Raw genomic sequence first — 23,480 nt, 5'->3', positions numbered from 1 at the left:
GTGGAGATCAGTGCTGGGCGTGGGCACAAAGACAGCCCGGCTGTGAAATCTTCCAGAGAGCATCCTGGGGGGGGAGGGGCGGGGGGCACGGCGCAGCCCCTGGGGCCAGAGCCCTTCATCCGCTGAGCAGGTTGGAGTCCTCATCCACATGCGGATTTCGTACGTGCGTGTAATCAGCACAAGGACGTTTTTAGGTCTGCATATAGATGCATTTTCAGATGCAAATTTCTCTTTAATAATAATGAGGATAAGAGTGTTGAGTTACCACTGAAGCACAGTCTGCATACCTGCTGTCTTGTGACCTGGTTACCTGCCGAGTCTTGAAGGGGCTTCATTATGAGGACTTTACCTCCTCACCAGGTGAGTTCCAGGTCGATTACCTGTCCTTGGCACAATATTGCACACACAGGAGGTTCTAAAACCTACCGCCTGCTGTCAGGAAGAGGACTCCCTGCCTGCACTCTGGTTAGTGTGCAGAAACTTTCTGTTGAAGAAAGTGTGTATCAACGCGGGCAGCCCCTGTTATTTTTTCTGCTTTTCCTTCTTTGACGGAGGCGACAATGTGTTCTACTTGGGACACCTCTTCACGAGCTTGGTGACTCTTGTGGCCAGTGAAACCTCTTGGTGATGAGTTGCTTTTTCTTCCCCACCAATATTTCCACAACAGCATTGCAAGACAACCTGTCCCAAACCTCAGACTTACAGAGACCTTACGGCAACAAGCCTCGATTTTATTCCCTCATCTGTCTGCATGGCTGCGTGGTTCTGCCCTGGCTGCAGGTTGCCTGGGCTTGGGTCCTGCTCTACTCCGTGAGTTTCCTCATTTTTTAAAAAATTTTATTGGCGTATAGTTGACTTGCAATGCTGTGTTAGTTTCAGGTGTACAGCAAAGTGATTCAATTATACATATAAGTATATCCACTCTTTTTTAGATTCTTTTCCTGCATAGGTCATTACAGAGTATTGAGTAGTGTTCCCTGTGCTATACAGTAGGTCCTCCTCATTAGTTATTTTATATACAGTAGTGTGTAAATGTCAATCCCAGTCTCCTTGGACCAGAGACTACCTGAGGCCACTACTGGGTCAGGCTTCTCATGACTGATTGTCCACAGCAAGTTGGGAGAGCAGCCCCAGATCAGTGTGGGTGGGCATTTTCTAAAGATGTGGATGGAGGGCGGGAATAGTTCGTGGCATTTTTACAAAGTACGTAACGTAAGAGGGAAAGAGGGCAGGGACCTAGGAGGGTGTGAAAAGGTGAAGTCACCAGAATCTCATTAGCCCTTAAGTAAGGGATGATTCTAATGACATTCATCCTTGTCTGTGCTTTCTGTCTTGTGTCTGACTTGTTTATTTTCTTTGTTCTCACTGTTTCTAAATTACGTTTTATTAAGTTGCCACGTTCACCTTGAACTTGTTACTCACCCCTTTCCCCTGTCACTGGCGTGTGGTCTTGAGCATCGTGCTTCAGTGTCAGCATCTAGGGAATTTGAGTAAAAGAGTAAATGACACTGTCTTCATCCACACACAGACATGTAGGCAGCGCTGGGGTGGCTCTTGGCCCTGGGAAGGGTGGGGGAGGGAGGGTAGGAAGGTTGGGGGGTCACTCGCTACTCAGGAGGAGCTGGTATGAGCCCCTCCTTCTTCACAGTGTCCACCGGGGCCCCCAAATCTGAGAAGGATGTTCCCTCCTCCTTTGGTGCATCTGGGTCTGCTGAAGGGGGGTTTGTGAGGCTGGGTTATGATCCTCCCCACTAGAAAGCGGTAGGATTGCTACTGAAAAGGATTATGTGTGGGAGGAAGTGGAGGGACAGCCCCACTGGTTTGGGAGCCTCTGCTGCTGAATTGGGATTAAGTGCTGTCCCTTTTCGGAAAGTCTCATTAAGTGAGTGAGTATCATGAGTCGTTGAGCATTATGGCTTCACAGGTGAAGCTGGGCTATTCCCACCTAGTGAGATGGCCTTTCCAGGAGGTAGGTAATTGGAAAACAACTAACATTTGCGAGGGTGAGTCAAAAAGTATCTGCACACCAGTTATAGTAAAACTTCTGTTGGCCACACAGCCAGAGTGTGGATAATTTTTGACTCACCCTCATATTTATGTAATGCTGACTACACCCTTAGAAGCGTTTTGCATATGTTCATTTTGTGGGCACAGGAACCACTGTTGGCCCCATTTCTCAGGTGAGAAATTGAGGCACAAGGTGTTTATATAACTTGCCCAGGTCCAGTAGCTTCTGAATTTGAACCGAGGCAGTCTGCTCCAAAGGTTCTGCCCTCAAGCTTTGCTGTTGTTGTCCAACTAGATGTGGGGAAATAATTGTCAGCAGAAGGCTTAGCTGGACAAAGGGCCAGGGGAGTACCTTTTGGTGTGGAATATAGATTTTATTTCAGACATAATGGAAAATAATAGAAACAGTTGATTGGCTGTTGGTTGGTGGTAAAGGAGAACGAGAAATGAAAGGAGATTGCTTTACAAATCCCAGAATGGCCTGGAGCTCTGTAAAGCTGTCTGCTTGTTGCTTCTCTGTGGTTAGTGAGTGCACTTCCCTGGGTTTTGTGATGGCAGCCAGGCAGTGTGCTAGTGTCAGTGCCAGACACACCCAGAGTCATCACGTCAAAGGCGGTTTCCAGCCTGGGCTCTGTACCTGGGGACTTTCCTCCTTCCTGCTTCGTGGGGAGGTTGCTGTGAGGTCCTTCTTAGGGGGCTGAGCTGTGCCCACCCTCAGGGCTGCGTCTCGCCTGGTGTCTTACTGTCCTCTCATCCCCCTGCTCTTCTCCCTTGGGGTCTCCTGCACATCCTGTCCCCGAGGGCGTGACTTATTTCTCTATCTTCCTGAACCGATTTCTGGTTTTGACTTCTTCCTACCTGTCTCTGAGCCTCTGTGTAGCTCAGGTTTGAGCTGGAGACCTGGATGGGAGTCCTGCCTATGTCCCTGACTGGCCTGGTACCTTGGGCAGGTTACAGACGATCCTGAACCGGAGGTTTCTTTGTCTTGACCACACCCGCCCCATCCCCCTCATGGGGTTGTAGTGAGAGTCAAGTAAAATAAATTCATGAAAGTGTCTTTTAAAGTGTAAATGTACAGTGTTATTAATGTTTCCAACCTCTCCAGGTGGCCTTGTCACTCCCTACTTTGCTGCCCTGCCGAGCTTTGGTCACACTGCCGTTTCCATCACCTGCTTGCGTACCTGTCCCCTGGAGGGCCCTGCACCTTATTCTCTTTGAATTTCCCAGCACTTGGTGCAGGGCTAGTTGGTGGGGTGGGGCTCAGTCATGTGGAATGAACCCTTGAAGAGTGTCTTTATAAAGGAAGTTTGTGGTCATAGGCTTTTTTTTTTTTTCCCTGAACAGCCCTCCTACTATATATCTGTGCTTCTTGAAATTAAAAAGCAGACTTGTGATACTCCCTTGTATTCCCTGCTGCAAGATGCTAACTCCTAGTGCCTGTGGCTGCCTTCTCCTAGATCTATGCTTTGTAAATATTCATCTAATGAGTCTTGTTTTTCAAAAATTAGACAGAGCAAGGAATCATTCTGGGTTTTGAAGTAGGATAGAAAATATTTGATATTTATTTTTTGTTTGTTCATTTAAAAAATATGTGTTTAGTACCTTTTGGGTACCAAGCTCTATTCCTGGGGCCGGGAATACAGCAGTGAACAAAGCAGATGAGATTCCTGCCCGTACGTGGCTTCCACTCTAGTGGAGTGATGGTCGGTGGAGGAGTAAATGAATGAATGAGACAGTCTCCACTAATTTTTTTTTTTTTAAGATTTATTTATTTATTTACTATTTTTTAAAAAAAATTTTGGCTGCATTAGTTCATGCTGTGTGCAGGCTTTCTCAAGTTGTGGTGAACTGGGGCTACTCTCATTGCGGTGCACGGGCCTCATTGCGGTGGCTTCTCTTGTTGAGGAGCATGGACTCTAGGCATGTGGGCTTCAGTAGTTGTGGCACATGGGCTCATGAGTTGTGGTGAGTGGGCTCAGTAGTTGTGGCACACAGGCTTAGTTGCTCCGCAGCATGTGGGATCTTCCCAGACCAGGGATCGAACCCACGTTCTCTTCATTGGCAAGCGGATTCTTAACCACTGCGCCACTAAGGAGGTCCTAGTCTCCACTAATCTTAAGTGCTGTGGGCAGGGATCATGTGAAGGGGACTCCCAGACCCCTGAGGAGTCCTCACTTGGGAAGATGAACTGAGTAGTTACAGATGTTACGCTCTTCATTCACTGTGTACTGGGTGACCTTGAGGGCATCTGATTGTCTTGTCACGAGGACCTCAGCTCCATCCACTCCTCACCCACAAGGAAGACGGCGAGCGGCCAAGGAGAAAGGTGGCTGCTGCCTGGACTTTGGCCTTGAGAGGGCATCTCTGTCTGTGAGGCCCTCAGCCCCGATGAAGACTCTCTTTGTTCAGGTCACTGATACTTGAGTGTTTCTGAGGCTCCAGGGGAGTCCGGGGAAGATGGAGTCGGTGGCCCATAAGCTTTCTGTGCCGTCTTGCCGCACCCGTGTGCCCACGTCCTTGGCGTCAGAAATGGTTTGCTCACTATGGCCCATTCACAGGCGAGCAGTGGGCCACCCGCTTTCCAGACTCGGTGAAGGAGGAGGCAGGTGATGGAGGACGTGCATGGGGACATGGAGGCTCCTTAGATTTCTCTGCAGAGGTTGTTTGTGGCCCCAGCTCTGACAGATGAGAAGGAATGAGCTGGATGAAGATCGGGGTGGGGAACACGTGGGAAGCTTGGGGGATGGAAAGAAGCCACTGCGGTGGCCAGAGTGCAGGGCGTGGAGAGAGTGGTGTGGGGTGGACTTGGCCTTGAGTGGAGGAGGAAAGCTTGTGGGGCTGCCAGGCTGCGGTAAAAGGTTTGGATTTTATTTTAAGCACCACTGGAGGTCTGTGGGAGGTTTTGAGTAAAATAATGGTCTGATCTGGTTTATTGTTTTTCTGTTGACTGAATTGTGCACAGGGGACTGTGGAGTGGAAGCGGGGATGTGGGGACCCTGGGCAGGGTTGGGTGGCGGGTGGGGATGGGTCACAGGGACCAGCGGGGCTGTGGAGGAACCCGCACCCTGGAGACGGGCTGGGAAGGAGCCAGGAGGAGCTCGAATGGGGACTGGGTTTTGGCTTGAGCAGCCAGGTGGGTGGTGCCTGCAGGAAGAGCAGAAGGTGGGGGCGGGGGTGGGAAACAACACTTCTCCCCGATGTGTGGGGTTGGAGAAGGCTTCAGACCCTCACGCGGAGCAGGCAGGGGCCGTGAGGGCCGGGGCTGCAGCACAGAATGGGGCGTCCTCAGCAGAGGGATGACATTTCTCTCCCGGTAACCCCAAGGATCTGGAGGGTCAGGCCACTTCCTTCCCATCGGCATGCGATCCGATGGGTTACAAGTTGTGGTCACTGTTTGGTGATTGTATATTATAGGCTGTTTTATTTAGTTCATTCAAGAAAGTATTGAGCTAAATGCTGTGGTCCCTGCCAGGCGTGTAAGGATGCTGAGACACTTGAGGGGTCTGTGAGGGCGGGGACTGTCTCTAGCAGAGGAGACAGACCCTTCCGTCAGCATTAAGTCAGGAGCTGCACCAGGAGTGGTGTACGGTGTGACCCTGTCTATGACGGGGAGGAGTAGGGCCGTGGGCCCCAGAGCAGAGGCCCCGACTTGGCCTGGGGAGCTGGGGAGGTGTCAGTGGCCCCAGGAGCAGTTGGTGTCGGCGTGAACATGAATACAACCCTCTCTTGGAACTGGCACATCCTGAGGAAGGCACTGCAAGATGCCTCGGCAGGGTTGTGTAGTTCAGGAGAATGGTAATATTCATGTGGGTTAAGGATCCTGATGTCCTGGTTACCTGCTTGTGCGAAGGTAAACTTGTTAGTTTCTAGGAACTTCTGCTGCTCTGTGCTGGGTATTACTCTGGGGCAAGAAATGAAATGTGAAATTGGTAGTTCTATGACTTTACCAACACCTTATGTGCATTGTTTCAAAGAACCAGGGCAGATTTTTGCATGAAAGGCTTAGTGTAGTTATCAGAGGAAAACAACTCTTTAGATTCACCAGCAAGAATGTTAACTGTATAGAATGTAAACACAGCAGTGGGTGTGTTCACGCATATTCACCGTAGGACCCCCAAAGCTGATATAACTCTGTTACAGATTGAATAGCAACACACTTTTTTTTTCTTGAGTGATCTTGTAGCGCTTTAAGGAAGCTGTTTTTAATTTCCCTAAGGTTTCTTATGGTGTATTCTTCCAAAGAGCTAACACCTTGGTCAGGACACTGCTGTAAAGGCGCAGACGAACTTGTTTGCTAGGGAATCCCTACCAGAGGTGTGTTGACAGCGGAGAGAGGGACTCTGGCTGTGTTGTCGCTCGGCCCCTGCGGGGGGCGGGGTGGGTAGATGAAGTGGGACCTGTTCCTGGGCTAAGCTCCTTGCACCACCTGCCAACCTACCTGCAGCTCTGGTTTAGCAGCCTTGGTGCAGCCGGGAGACACACAGCTGGGGTGATGCTAGGAGCACGTGGAGGGCCCACCATGTCCACGCAGCGGTGGGACAGGTCACGTAGAAGCTGGAGGGATGCAGCGACCAGTGGCCTAAGTGGACATGGGCAGGTGTAGGGGAGGGCCTGCTGTCCTCCTGGGTGGTGGCATTGGCAGTCGGGAGGCAGGGAGGAGATTCGGGGCCATGCGGGGCTCCTGGCAGGGTGATTTCTCAGCCGCACAGACTCATTGCTCTTTATGATCTAGGTCAACAGCCACCTCTGCTGTGAACTTTTACTTCCCCACCCCTAACAGGAAGTCATCTTATCCCTTCCAGGACCCTGGCTTACCCCTGGCCTTCTAGCTGCTTGTAGGTGCTGTGCCCCAGGCTCTGACCTTGAGGTCTGGGGTGGGGAGGGCAGGGGAGGTGCCCCAGGCCACTTCAGAGCTCTCCTTAGGTGGAGAAAGAAGTGGACATGAAAACACTTTGCTTTGTTTTGTTTTGTCTTATAAGGGGATACAGCTCGTATTTACATTCCTTCATGTCTGAGAAGATTGTGAATTCTGATAATTGTGTAAGGTTTTTGTTGTAAATGAGAACTTTTTCTTTTCAGATAACGTGGATGCAAGCGATCTTAAGCAGTTTTTTGAGACCAACTATTCTCAGATATATTTCATCTTCTATGAAAATTTTATAACACTGGAAAATAGTTTGAAATTAAAAGGTAAGAGTTTATACAATTTTTTTTTGCAGAGGTTTTTTTTGTTTTGTTTGTTTTTTTAAATAAACATTTAGGAAGTTCTCAGAGGTTGTGTGTGTCATGCGCCACAAGTTACATGCTTTTAAGCTTCCTTTCTTGCCAAACCATTAGCGGAGCTGGGAGCTCACAGTGGTTGGTGTCTTTCCCTTGAAGTTTCTCTCCTGCAGGCATTAATTGAACAACAAACAGCCAACAGGAAAACAGGAGAAGAAACCCACGGAAGGCTTGAGTTCCAGAGGCATAATTTACTCAAAAAGAAAGAAAGAAAAGTAATATGCGCACAGCATTAAAACAATTCAGATTCCACTAAAGGGTTTGGAGTGAAGACTGATACGTTTGTTTGCCCAGACCCCCCAGTCCTGCTGGGCAGAGGCGGCACTATCAAGGTGTCCTGTATATGTTATTCATATACAGTTTGTATATGTTTATGGCTATGCCTGTACACACGTATGTGAAATGTTCTTTGAAAACCAAGCCAGTGAAGTCAGGCTGCACTTTCTGCTCGGTATTTAGGTGGCAGGATAGCGTGGCCTGGGGAGCCAGACAGGTTGGATCCCTGCCGTACCCTTCTAGCTGCTTCTCCTTGGACAGGTTACTTCACCTGTGTCTGGCTCAGTTTCCTCTGTCAGCATTAAATGGGTTGACACGTGTCCTGGGATTCCAGGACAAAGCCGGCCACGTGGTCCGTGGTCAGTAAGTAAGTGTTAGCTGTCGTTATCATCTTCATCTTTCACTTTTACGTGATGTGTTTTGCAAATCCTTACGTGGTAGCATGTTTATTTCTACCACAGTTTTAAATAGTTACAATATTGCGTTGGACAGAAATGTCATCACTCTGGATGAGTGAGTCAGGACCACAGAGTTTTAGGGGCTCAAGAAATTGGGTTTTTCACAGTTATCATTTAAGAGTTAAGAAAACCATGTCCAGATAGGTTCTATTACTGGCCTGAGGTCACACAGATTATTGAATTGCACAGCCAGAATTGCAGCCAGGCTTCTTGATGCCAAATTCAGAGCGCTTTGTGGTTTTTGGACTAGCAGCACGGGTCTCACCTGGGCACTTGTTAAGCCTTCTGAATCAGAAACTCTGTAGGAGGAAAGTCAGCAATTTGTGTTTTAACAGGCCTTCTCCGCTGATACTCATGGGCTGTCAAGTTTGAGAAGCTCTGTTCTATGTCATGTTTCTCCCATTAAATAAACAACACTGATGATAGGTCTGTAGGTAGACATTGAAAATATCATCTGCATTGCCAGTAGCCTGTGTCGCTTACCTACAGGTGAGAGTGTCTTCTTCCTGGGGCATAGACCATCTGTGGTTTAGCATCCTGAAGCGTGCCTCTCGCCCTTGGGGACCCTGGCCTTGGGACCCTGGCCCTGGCAGCTCTGTCTCCCCCTCCTGTTTAATCCTTCACTTATTCACCCATCCAGGATTTGAATACTGACAGTGAACAAGGCACTGGGCTAAATTCCGAGGGGAATCTGGAGACGTATCAGATGCTGAACATGGTTCATAGGTGGTGGTGGCTATGGACGGTCAGGAAACAAGCCATATGCCTAGTTAACAGATCAGGAAGTCAGATGTGCTGTCAAATAGAGACAAAGTCTGTGGCTGTTGGGGAGAGGAGAGATGACTTCCTGTAGAGCGCACAAGTGAGGTTTTGGGGCCGAAGTGGCCTTGGGGAGGGAGTGTAGAGAATGAGTAATGGCAGGGAGCCTGTCTTTAGGGCATGTCTATGGAAAGCATTTCTTTTTCTTGTGACATCAGGTATATGCAAGAGATCTGCGGAAATCAGATCATGCTAGACTCGAGAGGAACCTACAATTCCAGGTGAATGCATTTAAACCTGGTTCTTTGGGTGGCCAGGAGCTCTCAAAAATGTTGGCTCCTAAGACAGTATCTTATAATGTGGTCAGTGAACTGGAGGAGGAAGTCCAGTTAGGAGGCTGATGTTGTCATCCGCGTAAGGTCTGGAGATGCCTCCTCCAAGGATGTGGCAGTTCAGGGCAGAGAGAGTGTCGCATGTCATTGGGTGCACCGACTGTGAGATGTGGATGTGGGAAAAGGGATCCGAGAGGGGGAAGCCAGAGATGCTTTTAGGATGTTGAGTCTGCTTCCTACGCTGCTCTTGTAGCAGCGGGAGCCCTGGAGGGGAGCTGGGTGGCAGGGGCCGAGAGAGGGTGAGCCTGGTTTCGGACAGGCTGTATCTGCAGTGGCTGGGGCACAGCTGGCTGCAGGTGGCCTGTTAAACTATAGGGATTGGAGCTTGGGAGAAGGAAGGTGCAGTCATCCTGTTGCCCAGGGAGAGAGTGTATGCAGAGTAAGAGAGTGACAGTCAGGGATTTGGGGGGAATTCCTTCTTTTATTGGGCAAAGAGGAAAATATAGGAGTGGCTGGGAGGGTGCCTGGAAAGTGTTTTGTCACAGAAGCCCAAAGAAGAGAGGAGTTCAAGGGATGAAAGGTCAGCAATGCCTGCTGGTGTGAAGAGTTGATGAGCAGGAGGACTGGGAAGGATGTCATCACCAAAGGGAACGTTCTGGGTGGCAGTGGGATTGGAAGGCAGACAGACAGGGATGGCATAACTGGGCAGCAAGACAGTGAGCTGCACGTGACATGCTCTTTTGCAGGGTGTGAGGATGAAGCCAGAGGAGCAGGGCGATCCTGGGAAGGTGTTAGGGGATGCATTTCCCTGGTCGCAGGCTGAGAAACAGGAGGTAGCTGATGGTGCCCAGCGTCGGGGGTAGGCTGAGACAGGGTCTCATGGAAAGAAGAGGCCGTGGAGAGGAACGTCTGGACCCCTGGCTGCTCCCTTGAGACCATGGAGGTGGGTCTGGGGGAGGCCACACAGCCTCTGGTAGGTCAGCTCACCTGTGGGTATGTGCCCAGGATGCCAACATGTGTTCTTTTTAAATGAATTTCTCAGCTTTTCCCCCTGTGATTTATAAATTGGTATAAGCCTTGAACTTAATTTTTTTTCCTTGCCAAATTGGTAGGTATTTCAAATATGAAATGATGTGATTTTTATCTTGTTTCCTAGTTCTGTTCCACTTCACTATTTTTCACAGGTGTGTGGAGGAGAAAAGTGTGATATCATGTACAATCAAAATAGCAAAGAAAAAAATTAAACCCCTGTATCTAAAAAGAAAAACCCCTACAACCAAAAAACCCTGTTTTTAAAAGCCCCGCCCTTTCCCGTTTGCTCCCTCTATCCTTTAGGAAGATGTAGCAGTTCAAGACTGTCAGTCAGTTTGTGCTGTGTAACAGATTGCACAATAGACCATCCCAACGCTGAGCACCTTAAAACCACCACCAGTCACTTAGCTTGTGATTTTCGGCGTCTGCTGGGCAGTTCCTCTGGTTTGGGCTGGTTCGCGCCTCTGACCAGCTGGTGGTAGGTAGCCTCATTCTCCCTTCCACCCTGTCCACACTGTGCCCTCCCCACCCGGCCCCACCCCCACCAGAGTCTCCTCAAAAGAGCAGCTGGAGGAATGCTTTACAGTGCTGGCCAGCCATGACGTCAGCACTGCAGACCACTGGTGGCCTCTGGGTCCCCTCACACCCTGCATTCCTGCCTGCCTTTATCCCACTTGCTCTCCAGCCTCCCCTGCCCCGACTCTCCCCTTCGCTCCAGACACGAGGGCCCTCTTGCTGTGTCCTCCCCATCCAGACCTGCTCAGCCTGGGGACTCCGCACTGTCCCGTCCCTCTGCCTGGAGCACGTGCCCCCCAGGTTCCATGTGGCTTGCTCCCTCCCCTCTTTGAGGTCTTTGCTCAGATGTCCCCTTAGCAGCCGGGTGCCCCCGACTTTCCTAGTCAAACCCTGTTTGGCATCTGCTTCTTGGTTTCCTCACTTACTCGTTTGTGGAGGGCCTCCTCCTGCCAGCATGTAAGCCTCCTAGGGGCAGGGATTGTTGTGTTTTATTCACTCGTGTATCCTCAGGTCCTAGAAGAGTCCCTGACATAGAGACTGTCCTCAGGATTTGTTGAGGGCATGAATGACGTCCACTGCAGAGAGCTGTGGGGGTTCACTTAGATCCAGGGTCCACACCCTGCAGCTCGCTGCTTGGTTTATAAAGAAAGATGAACTGGACACAGCCACACTCAGTCATTGGTGTGTGGTCAGCGGTTACTTCTGCCTCTGAGGGCAGAGTTCAGTGGTTGCAAGAGAGGCCTGCAAAGCTGAAGATGTTCACTGTCTGGGGCTCTACAGACAAAGTTCTCTGATTAGGTGATGCATGACAAGCCCTTAGCCCAGTGCCTGGTGCGTGGAGACTGGACAGGCACTGGTCATTGCTGCTGGGGGGTCGTGGTTTTATGGCCGTCACTGTCAGAGGGCAGCGTGCAGTCCTGGAGATGCGACTTTGTTAGTCACCCCTGCTCTACGTCCCTTCCTGTCACAGAGCTGGGACTCCTTGTTTTTGCTGTGCATTCCGTCATAATTCGAGCTCAAGTGACTAACTGAGAAATGAATGTGTTACCTGCCTTGGGTTGATTAAAACTTAAGCCTGAAAGCTGTGTGTCACCAGCAGCAAGGAGCAGCCCTGCTGGACGTGGCCCCGGGCGGTCTGGCTTGGTCACCCACCTGTATCCCTAACGTGAACTGCACACCACCTCCCGGAATCTTTGACTGAGTGTCTGTACGTTGAGGCTTAAATGTTTTAAGATACCTTTTAACATAATTTTTAATATCCTAAAATTTGCACAGTGTCATGATAACTAATTTTTTTTATATATTCCAGGGAATAATAAGTCACAAAGGGAGGAGCTGGACTCCATCCTCTTTCTTTTTGAAGTAAGTTTTATTCATTCATTTAGCTTTTTAAGATTCTTATTGAAAATATAGTATTTTAGATCTTTAATTTTACCTGAAGGCAAGTAAAAATGATGGGCATGTATATTCTTCCTTTCTCGTTTACAAACAATGCTGCTAAGAATGTTCTTGTGATTTATTTTTTTCCTTGTGGAAGAATTTTTCCTGTATGGGTACCTAGATGGGAAATTGTATGCACATTTTAAATGTTGATATTGGCAAATTGCTCTTCAGTATTTATTTATTTGGCTACTCTGGGTCTTAGTTGTGGCATATGGGATCTTCGTTGCTACATGTGGGATCTTCAGTTATGGCATGTGGGATCTAGTTCCCTGATCAGGGATGAAACCCAGGCCCCCTGCATTGGAAGCTCAGAGTCTTAACCACTGGACCACCAGGGAAGTCCTGAAAAATGCCATATAAATTTACATGTAAGCTTACATGTAAGTCTTATGTAAATTTCCCTAACCAACACTGGAGATGATTTTTCTTTTTAATATATGCAAACTGGCATGTAAAAACTCACTATTTTTCATGGATATTTTTCTGACTACTAATGAGGTTACCATCTATGTGTCTGTGTCTACATGTGTTGGTCGTATATTCTCTCCAAAGGTGGAACAACGGCTGTGGCTTTTGATCTATTAAGAGTAAAGTCTTTCTTGTCCAAATGTATAAGGCAAGTGGCCAGATAACTGATGCCTTGAGAACTACGCTAGAAACAAATTATAGGTTCTGAAAGCTAATTGTTGGTTATCTAGAAATTATTCATTGTTTGAAGAGACGTGTGCTGAGTTTGGTGTGAGATCAGCTTTGTGACTGTAAAGGAAAGACGTCCTATGTGCATTTGCTGCAGAGCTGGCTGGAGGAGGGCAGCCAGGGGAGGAAGGCTCTCTGGGTTCCTGGAATAAAACAGATGTGGAAGCCTCTAGCCTGGTTGGGCTTGGGGCTGGCACGCCGTCACAGTGTTCCCTCTCTCTCCTCTGAGGGCTGTGCTCCTTCCCCAGAGTCACAGACATTGATTCGGGGCATATTTTGTGGTGGTGACTGCATTTCCTGTGGTTACTCTCCTGTGAATGAAGCTTGTGCAGATGAGTTGTTTTTAACAGGAGCTTTAATTAAGCCTGTCACTGAAACAGTTATTTACTGACCATCGCTGGTTTGAACTATTCCGTTAATTTACATTATTTATGTAGTAGTTGATGCATTTACTAAGGAATCTACAACACACATGGAAGTTCTTTTTTTTTTAATTTATTTTTATTTATTTATTTGGCTGCGCCGGATCTTCGTTGTGGCATGTAGGCTTGTTTAGTTGCAGCATGCGGGATCCAGTTCCCTGACCAGGGATCGAACCCGGGCCCCCCGCATTGGGAGTGCAGAGTCTTACCCACTGGACCACCAGGGACGTCCCCATATGCAAATTCTGAAGCTTGAGGGTAAAGCTCGCATGCTTGCCCCCTCCCCACCCCGCCTTCCCCCCAGTTTAAGATCCAGAAGCTGCAGTCACCTCCCCCTCCGACCCCATCCCCTCTCTGCTCCGAAGGCAGCCCCACCCTGCCCTAGGTGCCGTGCCCTTTCTTTTCACAGATGATTTTCCACAGGCATGTGTACCCCTAAACAGTGCACTGTGGGGTTTTGTTTGGTTCTGAGTGTTATGAAGATGATCTTATCTGGTGCATGGTCACCAGGGGCTGGCCTGTCACATCCAGTGTTATTTCTAAGCTTTATGTGCGTGTTTGAATCTAGCCACTGCTGGGTCGGGTGGGTATACGTGATTTAATTCCAACATTTTGTCTGTAGATGGTTTTGGATTTCTTGGTAGGTAGGCAGATCATCCGGTAATAAAGGTGACTCTGGTTTCCTTGTCTTCCTGCACTGGCTCAGCCCTCCCTCACGCTGGTAAATAGGAGTGAGAAAGGTGATCTTCCTGTATCTGATTTAAAGAGAGTTTTGATAATGTTTCATCATTAAGAATAATGTTTTCTGTAAATTTTTGGTAGATACTCTTTATCATATTAGAGAAGTTTGTTTCTATTGCTAGTTTGGTAAGATTTATAAAAACCATAGATGGGTTTTGAAGTTTTCGAAAGTTTTTTCCTGCATTGATTGAGACGATTCTTCATGAATATTAATGTGGTAAGTTCCAGTTCTGAGTTTTGGCGAGGCTAGTATTTTGTTTGCATTTTTTGATCTATGTTCACAACTGGGGTTGGTCTAGATTTCCTTTCCTCAATACTGTTTTGAATGATCATGTTGCAAAGGTTACAGGACTTGTCTGTTCTTTTTCTATCATATAAAATAGTTTGTATTAGATTGTACTGATCTGCTTTTGGAAAGTTTTTTAGTCTTTCCTGTAAAAAACATCTGAAACTGGTGCTTTTTAAATAAATTTATTTATTTTTATTTATTTTATTTATTGACTCTGTTGGGTCTTTGTTGCTGTGTGCAGGCTTTCTCTAGTTGCGATGAGAGGGGGGTTACTCTTCGTTGTGGTGCACGAGCTTCTCATTGCTGTGGTTTCTCTTGTGGAGCACGAGCTCTATGTGCACGAGCTTCAGTAGTTGTGGCACATGGGCTCAATAGTTGTGGCTCGTGGGCTCTAGAGCACAGGCTCAGTAGTTGTGGCACACAGGCTTAGTTGCTCCATGGCATGTGGGATCTTCCCAGACCAGGGATCAAACCCATGTCCCGTGCATTGGCAGGCGGATTCTTAACCACTGTGCCACTAGGGAAGCCCTCTTTTTTTTTCTTTGTGGGAGGACTTTACTCATTCCATTTCTTTAATAGTTTTTGGATTACTTTATGATGACTCAGGTTTTGTATTTCTTCTTGATTCTGGTTTGGTAAATTATATATTTTTCTAAGAATTTGAAGAATTTGGTCTTTTTAAATTAATTATTTTTAATTTAATTTATTTATTTTTTTGGCTTCATTAGGTCTTTGTGCGTGGGCTTTCTCTAGTTGTGGTGAGCAGGGGCTACTCTGTCACCATGTGAGGGCTTCTTATTGCAGTGGCTTCTTTTGTTGCAGAGCACGGGCTCTAGGTGCACAGGCTTCAGTAGTTGTGGCACATGGGATCAGTCATTGTGGCTCGTGGGCTCTACAGCGCAAGCTCAGTAGTTGTGACACACAGGCTTAATTGCTCCATGGCACGTGGGATCTTCCCGGCCCAGGGTTCGAACCCGTGTCCCCTGCATTGGCAGGCGAATTCTTAACCACTGCGCCCCCAGGGAAGCCCCAAAGAATTTGGTCTTATCACCAGTTTTAAAACTTATTGGCACAAGCCTTCTTTGAAGGGTCATAATCCCTTCAGTTTTATCTGCTTTAGATTAATCTTCACTGTCTCTAAAGTGTTGCTATTTATTATTATCGGAAGTAGTAGTAGCAATAAAAGTATTTATGTCACACACTACAGGTAGGATTTTACAATCTTTCAGTTGCCGTCATAGCAGTTTTAAGCTCTGTTCTCAGTTTAACTGCTGTTCCTTTAAACACCTTTTCTCTCTGGCTTCTGTTAACATCCTTGTCTTTGGTTCTGAAGTCTCACCACAGAGTGTCCAGCTGAAGATTTCTTGCTTGGTATCTGGTGTGCTTCCTGTATTTCTGGATTCAAATCTTTAATAATTTCTGTAAAATTCTCTGCTACTGTCTTCTCAGATATTGACTCTTTTCCTCTTCTCTCTGGCCATACTTTCTAGGGTTCCCACATAAACTTCTTGGTCTGTTCCCCGGGTCTCTCAGGCTCACCTCCATCCCCTCAGCCCTGTCTCCTGGCCTTCCCTCTGGCAGACGCCCTCGGCTCTCTCTCTCCAGGGCACTTTCTCCATTTGGGTCTGATCTGCTGCTTCACCGTGCTAAGTTTTTACTTTCTGTGTGTTTTTTTTTTTTTTTTCACGTTTTAACTTCTTTCAGTTTGATATTCATATGTGGCTGATTGCTTTTGATGGTCTCTTGATCCTTGTTCATTTTTAGACATTTTTTTATCTTCTGAAACATTTAATGTGGACGATTTCGTGCTCTATATCTGATCATTCTACTATCTGAAGTCTGTCTTTGGTTGTTGAAAGCGGTTTGTTATTTCCGCCATCTTTCACAATGGCTTCTTTTCTTCAGTGTTTTGTGATATGATTTTGAGATCGGATTTCATTGGACGAAGATTTAATCTGCTTGAATCCCAGTTTTCCGCAGGGATTATCTTTGCTTTTGCGGGGCGGGGGTCTGGGAGTGCTCTTGTCTGGGGTGACGTTGGCCACGCTTGAGGGTCCTGGCTCATCACTGGCCTCCCAGGTTCAGTTCCTCACACCCACCTCGGGGTGGGATTGGGGGTCTGGAGCACACAGACACCATAGCTCCTCCTGTGGACTTGGCCTTCGCTCCTCTCCTGCTTCCTCTCTCGCTGCGCTTTAAGTCCTTTGCTAGCTTCCCTGTATCTTCCGAAGCCCAACAGCAGTTACCTTTGCTGTCACCGTCCTGCAACAGGAAAGCCCATCAGAGCCCCGTGGTCCTGTACCCACACGGAGGGGGTTTCAGCACCTTCTCCTTATGTCCAGAAAGTCTAGATTAAGGAGGGTGTTACTCCTCACATGTTACCATCTACAGGGGATGTGTTGCTCATATAAGAAAATAAATATACGTTACTCCAAAGCTTCATAAAACCTTCATTTGGCACAGTAAATATGAATGAAAAATGGACTTGCGTTGCTTTTGTTTTAGTTTATGTTCTCCCTCTGACTCCAGCTTCAGAAGGTAGGTTGTAATTTGTACGGTTCGTTCTGGGAATTAAGTAACTTCGTTGCTACCTTCCACAAGTTAGTGCCGTGTAAAGAGGTGGTTTATGAGTATTTGAAGGTAACTACTTATTAGGGTGTAAATAATTGGGAAAGGCTTCCTTTAGAAGGAGTGGAATTATTAAGACGTGTTAAATCACAGAAGGGATACCGTGTAAAGACTGTCCATAAATAAGAAATGGATTGGAAGAAAGCACGGAGGTAGGGGAGTTAAGAAGGCAGGAAAGAGGAGTCTGTTAGGAGAGCTGCTGCCTGCTTTGTGAGTCAGGGCTGTCTGGAAGGCAACCTTTGAGAAAGCAGTCATTTTTTTTCAGTGTAGTGAGCTTACTGAGGACATTACACTGTGCAGATGAAGCAGGTGGTGTCAGTCAAGGCCACCAGCCCAGTCCGAGTCTCCATCAGGCAGCTGGTGGACCTTCCCATCCGCCTTTATGTCAGGTAGGAGCCCTGTACCCCTCAGAAACTGACCTCCAGCCACCTTTGCCTGTGGCTCCAAATCTCTGCACCACTTGGAGTTTCTCTTCTTGCTGGTTCATGGAGATGTTTGTCACATCTAATTGAGGTTATGACCCCTTAATTGTACTCCTCTTTTAAAAATGTATTTCATCTATCATTGCTATCTGTTTCAAATGGGCCTGTGGGGATGATGGCATGGGACCCCATAAAATTAACGTACATTGCTATCTTGACCAGAATGTAAATGTGTCAGTCAGACCATCCTGTTTAATCCTTTCCCTCGGAAATAGATTCTGTCTTTCCAGTTTTTATCAGTGGAAGGATGGGGGCTTTGTCGTGTCAGGTGACTTGTCCAAGACTGCACGTCTGTCCAGGAGTAGATGGAGATTTAACCTCTGGTCTCACTCTAGAACCCATTCCTTAACTCAGCGCCAGGCTGCCCACCACTTAGGAGTCTCGATATTCAAGCTGCATTCCATGGGCTGTCCATACCAACACGTGCCTGTGCTTGTGCAGGTCGTTCATTCGTTACACGCGTTTACTGGGTACCTACGGTGTGTCAGGCACACTCCTAGTGCTGGAAGTGTGGTAGTGGGCAGTGGGATGGACAGAACCCCCTGCCCTCACAGAGCACATCTTACATTTCCTGGTAATCTGAAGAGTCCACTGGTAGCCACCTTCTGAATCAGAAAATTCTGAATGGCGCGTTTCAGCAGTGACACTTTGATGGCTGTCTTTGACGTGGTTGCCTACATAGGGGAAAAGGGGTTGGTGTGAAAATGTAAGACACCTAGTGAATGGGTTTCAAGGTCAAATAATTCACGTGACTTTGAGAACCTTCTGGATTCAGCAGTTGAAAGGTGTTGATGGTTCCCGGGATTTGCTTTAATCGGGTGTGGTGAGACACACAGACCTGAAAATGATTGGCATGAAGGAAGGTGTCGTTACAGGATGTCCAGTACTTTAGAAGCAGGAGGCATGGCACGTCAGGTAGGGCCATAAAGAGAGGCTCCATGGTGAGCAGGGCAGGCAGAGAGAGGAAGCGAAGTGGTTTCTGTGGGGAGGAATGGGCCAGGCCAGGTCGCAAGCAGGCTGAGCAGGCTTAGGGTCGGATAGTTTGAATACTTCTGTGGGCTCTGGGCTGTGGCGGTGGTCCCGTACCTGGTCCCCAGGTGATTCGGGCAGGGGATAGTGTCCTAGAGAGTGAGATCCCAGTGTAGGACGGGGCTGCGTGTGAGCTTGGGCTTGGATGGTTTGCCTATCAAGGTGTGCTGGCTGGTACTCTCCACGGATTCCCTGACCCAGGGAAGGGCAATCTCTACCAGTGTGGCACGGCCCCAGGTGTCATCAAGAATACAGAAGACAGGAGGATACAGTTCTTTTTTTTTTTTAATCATTTTTATTTATGTATTTATTTATTTTATACATTTATTTATTTATTTATTATTTATTGGCTGCATTGGGTCTTTGTTGCTGTGCGCGGGCTTTCTGTAGTTGTGGAGAGCAGGGGCTACTCTTCATTGCAATGTGCGGGCTTCTTATTGCGGTGGCTTCTCTTGTTGTGGAACACGGGCTGTAGACATGCAGGCTTCAGTAGTTGTGGCACGTGGGCTCAGTAGTTGTGGCGCACGGATTTAGCTGCTCCACGGCATGTGGGATCTTCCCGGCCCAGGGCTCAAACCTGTGTCCCCTGCATTGGCAGGCAGATTCTTAACCACTGTGCCACCAGGGAATACCCGAGGATACGGTTCTTAGAGAGATGTTTCAGGCCATCTGCCATGTTGTGTGTCACCCCGCCTTTAGGAGGGAAATGGGGTAGTTTGGATAGAGTTTGATAGTGAGGGCATTTCCCAGCCTCCCAGTCCCCAATTAAAATACACATCGGCAGAAGAGGTTTCATATCAAAACTTACACATATCCTGGCCTCAGAATGCTACTTATTCATCTGTTTTTCAAATATCACAGAATTAGAAATCACAGACACACAGGACACTTGATTTCTAGATCCCTTATTTTTGAATTTATCCAAATTTCCCCACCAGATTAAATAAACCCCGTGTTTTTCCTTCCTAGAGGCTGAACGGGTCCTTTATATCCTGTGAAGTGTGGCTGGCGCTGGTCTCACACGCGGAGTCCTCGGGGCTCCGTGTGCAGCTTCCTGCCCTGTTTGGCTGCTGGGGTCGCTCTGAAAGCGCTGTCGCCCCCACCTGGCTCATCACCCCCGGCCTCTGTGCACAGTTTCAGTCCTGCCTCTTGGTTTATGCGGTTCTCTTTTCAGGGCCTGCCCTTCGCTCTCCTGCACATCACCCACTCTTCCCAGCTGTGTTCAGACCCCTCGTTTCTCCTGGTGGCTGCAGCTAGAGGTGCCCATTCTCTCCCATCAGCTTGTATCCTGCGCACCTGCTTGTGACCCTTGGATAACAGCCGGCTGTTCCTAGTTTTCCCTTCAGGTGTCTTAGCTTCCTAACGAGACGAGGAAGTTTCCGGGGCCCCGCGACGGAGACTCCTGATCCTTTGTGTCCCCACAGCGATTTGCACTTGTTAATATTTACTGTTGGATTAAAGCCTCTTAAATTCTCCACTTAACCTCCCACGGGGTTATGTGGTTTTTTTTAGATTAAAAATATTTCCTTTTCTCACCTAAAGCTCCCTGGACAAAGGAGGTGGGAGAAAGGTAGCAGAAGAACTGGCGAGGTTTGGATCCAGCTTTGGCACAGCGAGCCAGGCGGCCCTGACTGAGGCACTGAACCTTCCTTTGCCTTGGAATCCGTGTCCCTGCAGCAGGGGTGGGACCGGATGAGGTCTGGGGGCTGTTCAGCTCTGCCAGCCTAGGGTCCCACAAAGGTAGCTTTGACGGAAGTCTCAACACAAGACTTCTTCAAGATAAGAAGTTATTGAGGGAGTCTTTTTTAGCATGAAATTCAGTTTCATGCTTTTATGTAGTTTTAATATTAAATCACTTTGATCAGCCTTGGAGTATCTAAACATCTCAGTTGCTTTCTTCTCTGCAGCAGCTCTGTTCACTAGAACTTTCTGGGACGGCAGGAATATTCTACATGCTGTTAGGTGACCGCTCGCCACATAAGCTACTTGGTGCTGGGAATGTGGCTGGTGTGACTGGGCAGCATAAATTTTAATTGTAGGTAGCTTGATTTGATTTAAATTTATTTTTAGCTCTTTATTGGAATATAATTGCCTTACACTGTTGTACCAGTTTTTGCTGTACAACAAAGTGAATCAGCTGTATTTATACATATATCCCCATATCCTCTCCCTCCTGCAACTCCTTCCCCCCTCCCCATCCCAGCCCTCTAAGTCATCACCCATCATCAAGTTGATCTCGCTGTGTTATGCAGCAGCTTCCCACTAGCTATCTATTTTACATTTGGTAGTGTGTATATGTCAGTGCTACTCTCTCACTTCGTCCCAGCTTCCCCTTCGCCCCCCACCCCGTGTCCTCAAGTCCGTTCTCTACATCTGCATCTTTATTCTTGCCCTGTCACTGGGTTCATCAGTACCATTTTTTTTTTTTTTTTTTTTTAGATTCCATGTATATGAGTTAGCATATGGTATTTGTTTTTCTCTTTCTGGCTTAATTCGCTCTGTATAACAGACTCTAGGTCCATCCACCTCACTACAGATAACTCAATTTCATTCCTTTTTATGGCTGAGTAATATTACATTGTATATATATACCACATCTTCTTTATCCATTCATCGTTGATGGGCATTTAGGTTGCTTCCACGTCCTGGCTATTGTAAATAGTGCTGCAGTGAACATTGTGGTACATGTTTCTTTTTGGATTATGATTTGCTCAGGATATATACCTAGTAGTGGGATTGCTGGGTCATATGGTAGTTCTTTTTTTAGTTTTTTAAGGAACTTCCATATTGTTTTCCATAGTGGCTGTACCAATTTACATTCTGACTAACAGTGCAGAAGGGTTCCCTTTTCTCTGCACCCTCACTGGTGTGGGGTGATACCTCACAGTGGTTTTGACTTGCATTTCTCTAATAATTAGTGATATTGAGCATCTTTTCATGCACTTGTTAGCCATCTACATGTCTTCTTTGGAGAAATGTCTATTTAGGTATTCCACCCATTTTTGGATTGGGTTATTTGCTTTTTTGACATTGAGCTGCATGAGCTGCTTGTATATTTTGGAGATTAACCCTTTGTCAGTTGCTTCATTGGCAGATATTTTCTCCCATTCTGAGGGTTGTCTTCTTGTCTTGTTTATGGTTTCTTTCACTGTGCAAAAGCTTTTGTTTCATTAGGTCCCATTTGTTTATTTTTGATTTTATTTCCATTCTTCTAGGAGGTGGGTCAAAAAGGATCTTGCTTTGATGTATGTCATAGAGTGTTCTGCCTATGTTTTCCTCTAGGAGTTTTATAGTGTCTGGCCTTCCATTTAGGTCTTTAATCTATTTTGAGTTTATTTTTGTGTATGGTGTTAGGAAGTGTTCTAATTTCATTCTTTTACATGTTGCTGTCCTATTTTCCCAGCTCTACTTACTGAAGAGGCTATCTTTTCTCCATTGTATATTCTTGTCTCCTTTGTCAAAGATAAGGTGTCCATATGTGCTTGGGTTTACCTCTGAGTTCTCTGTTCTGTTCCATTGATCTTCTTTTCTATTTTTGTGCCAGTACCATACTGTCTTGATCACTGTGGCCTTGTAGTATAGTTTGAAGTCAGGAAGCCTAATTCCACCAACTCTGTCTTTCCTTCTCAAGATTGCTTTGGCTATTTGGGGTCTTTTGCGTTTCCATACAAATCATAAGATTTCTTGTTCTAGTTCTGTGAAATTGCCGTTGGTAATTTGATCGGGATTGCATTGAATCTGTAAATTGCTTTGGGTAGTAGTGTCATTTTCACAATGTTGATTCTTCCAATCCAAGAACATGATATGTCTCTCTGTATCGTCTTTGGTTTCTTTCATCAGTGTCTTATAGTTTTCTGCATACAGGTCTTTTGCCTCCTTAGGCAGGTTTATTCCTAGGTATTTTATTCTTTTTGTTGCAATGGTAAATGGGAGAGTTCCCTTAATTTCTCTTTCTGCTTTTTTGTTGTTAGTGTATAGGAATGCAAGAGATTTCTGCACATTCATTTTGTATCCTGCTACTTTACTAAATTCATCGATTAGTGCTAGCAGTTTTCTGGTGGCTTCTTTAGGGTTTTCTATGTATAATATCATGTCATCTGCAAAGAGTGGCAATTTTACTTCTTCTTTTGCAATTTGGATTCCTTTTATTTCATTTTCTTCTCTGATTGCTGTGGCTAAAACTTCCAAAACTATGTTGAATAATAGTGATGAGAGTGGGCACCCTTGTCTTGTTCCTGTTCTTAGAGGGAATGCTTTCAGTTTTTCACCATTTAGAACGATGTTGGCTTTTGGTTTCTCATATATGGCTTTTATTATGTTGAGGTAATTTCCTTCTATGCCCATTTTCTGGAGAGTTTTTATCATAAATGGATGTTGAATTTTGTCAAAAGCTTTTTCTGCAACTATTGAGATTTGATTTGATTTAAATTTTGAACTTAAATAGCCACACATGTACGCTAGTGGCCGCCGATTAGATAGAGAGGCCGTGGCATCTTCCTGGGGCCTGGCAACCTCATCTGGAAGCCTTGTTTCCTCTTTGTCAAACACCTGATTAAGTCCTCGGCATGTGGTCCATCCCTGTCCTCTTGGGGAAGGGACTCGACTGAGGTTTAGGGTTTTACCGGAATGTGCCTTTGGCTGAGGGGCACATGCACTTTCCACCTCAAGTGGGGAAGCAGGGCCCCAGAGTGGCCTTCTGCACACACAGAGTTGAAAAGCCGTACCCAATTTCATCCTACTCTTTCCATGCTTATTTATTTATTTAACAATAAACTGCATATATTTAAAGTGTGCAATTTGATATTTTTTTATCAGTAATGTATATATGGTGATCCAATCTCCCAATTCATTCCACCCCACCCCCACCCCCCACCCCTGCTTCCCCCCTTGGTGTCCATGTGTTTGTTCTTTACATCTGTGTCTCTATCTCTATTTGTGCCTTGCGAACCTGTTGATGTGTACCATTTTTCTAGATTCCACATATATGCGTTAATATATGATATTTGTTTTTTTCTTTCTGACTTACTCCACTCTGTATGACAGTCTCTAGGTCCATCCATGCCTCTACCATGCTTATTTTAGGATGAAAA

At 46.7% G+C, this 23,480-nt stretch overlaps 1 protein-coding gene and 1 non-coding gene across 4 annotated transcripts in view; one reads left to right on the top strand and one right to left on the bottom strand.

The window, feature by feature from the left end:
• Window positions 1–23,480, top strand: part of RALGAPA2 (Ral GTPase activating protein catalytic subunit alpha 2) — a 285,849-nt gene that overhangs the window by 15,624 nt on the left and 246,745 nt on the right. Inside the window, exons 1-3 of one of the 3 annotated variants that reach the window (XM_057703256.1) lie at window positions 7,086–7,197; window positions 11,757–11,867; window positions 11,970–12,022. Coding sequence is in view for 1 of the 3 variants with exons in the window: in XM_057703254.1 (XP_057559237.1) it covers window positions 7,087–7,197; window positions 11,970–12,022 (164 nt within the window). In the remaining 2 variants the exon portion in view is untranslated. Of the gene's footprint in view, window positions 1–7,085; window positions 7,198–11,756; window positions 11,868–11,969; window positions 12,023–23,480 lie in introns of those variants that run through there. The other 2 variants (XM_057703257.1, XM_057703254.1) reach the window with 2 other exon arrangements.
• TRNAG-CCC (transfer RNA glycine (anticodon CCC)) lies at window positions 13,376–13,448 on the bottom strand. Its single transcript has one exon. It is a non-coding gene; the product is annotated as a tRNA-Gly (tRNA).

The sequence above is a fragment of the Hippopotamus amphibius genome, chromosome 12 (genome assembly GCF_030028045.1).
Source record: "Hippopotamus amphibius kiboko isolate mHipAmp2 chromosome 12, mHipAmp2.hap2, whole genome shotgun sequence".
Taxonomy (NCBI): domain Eukaryota; kingdom Metazoa; phylum Chordata; class Mammalia; order Artiodactyla; family Hippopotamidae; genus Hippopotamus; species Hippopotamus amphibius.
The sequence above is the reverse complement of the archived record's forward strand: the minus strand, read 5'-3'. Positions and strand labels throughout refer to the sequence as shown.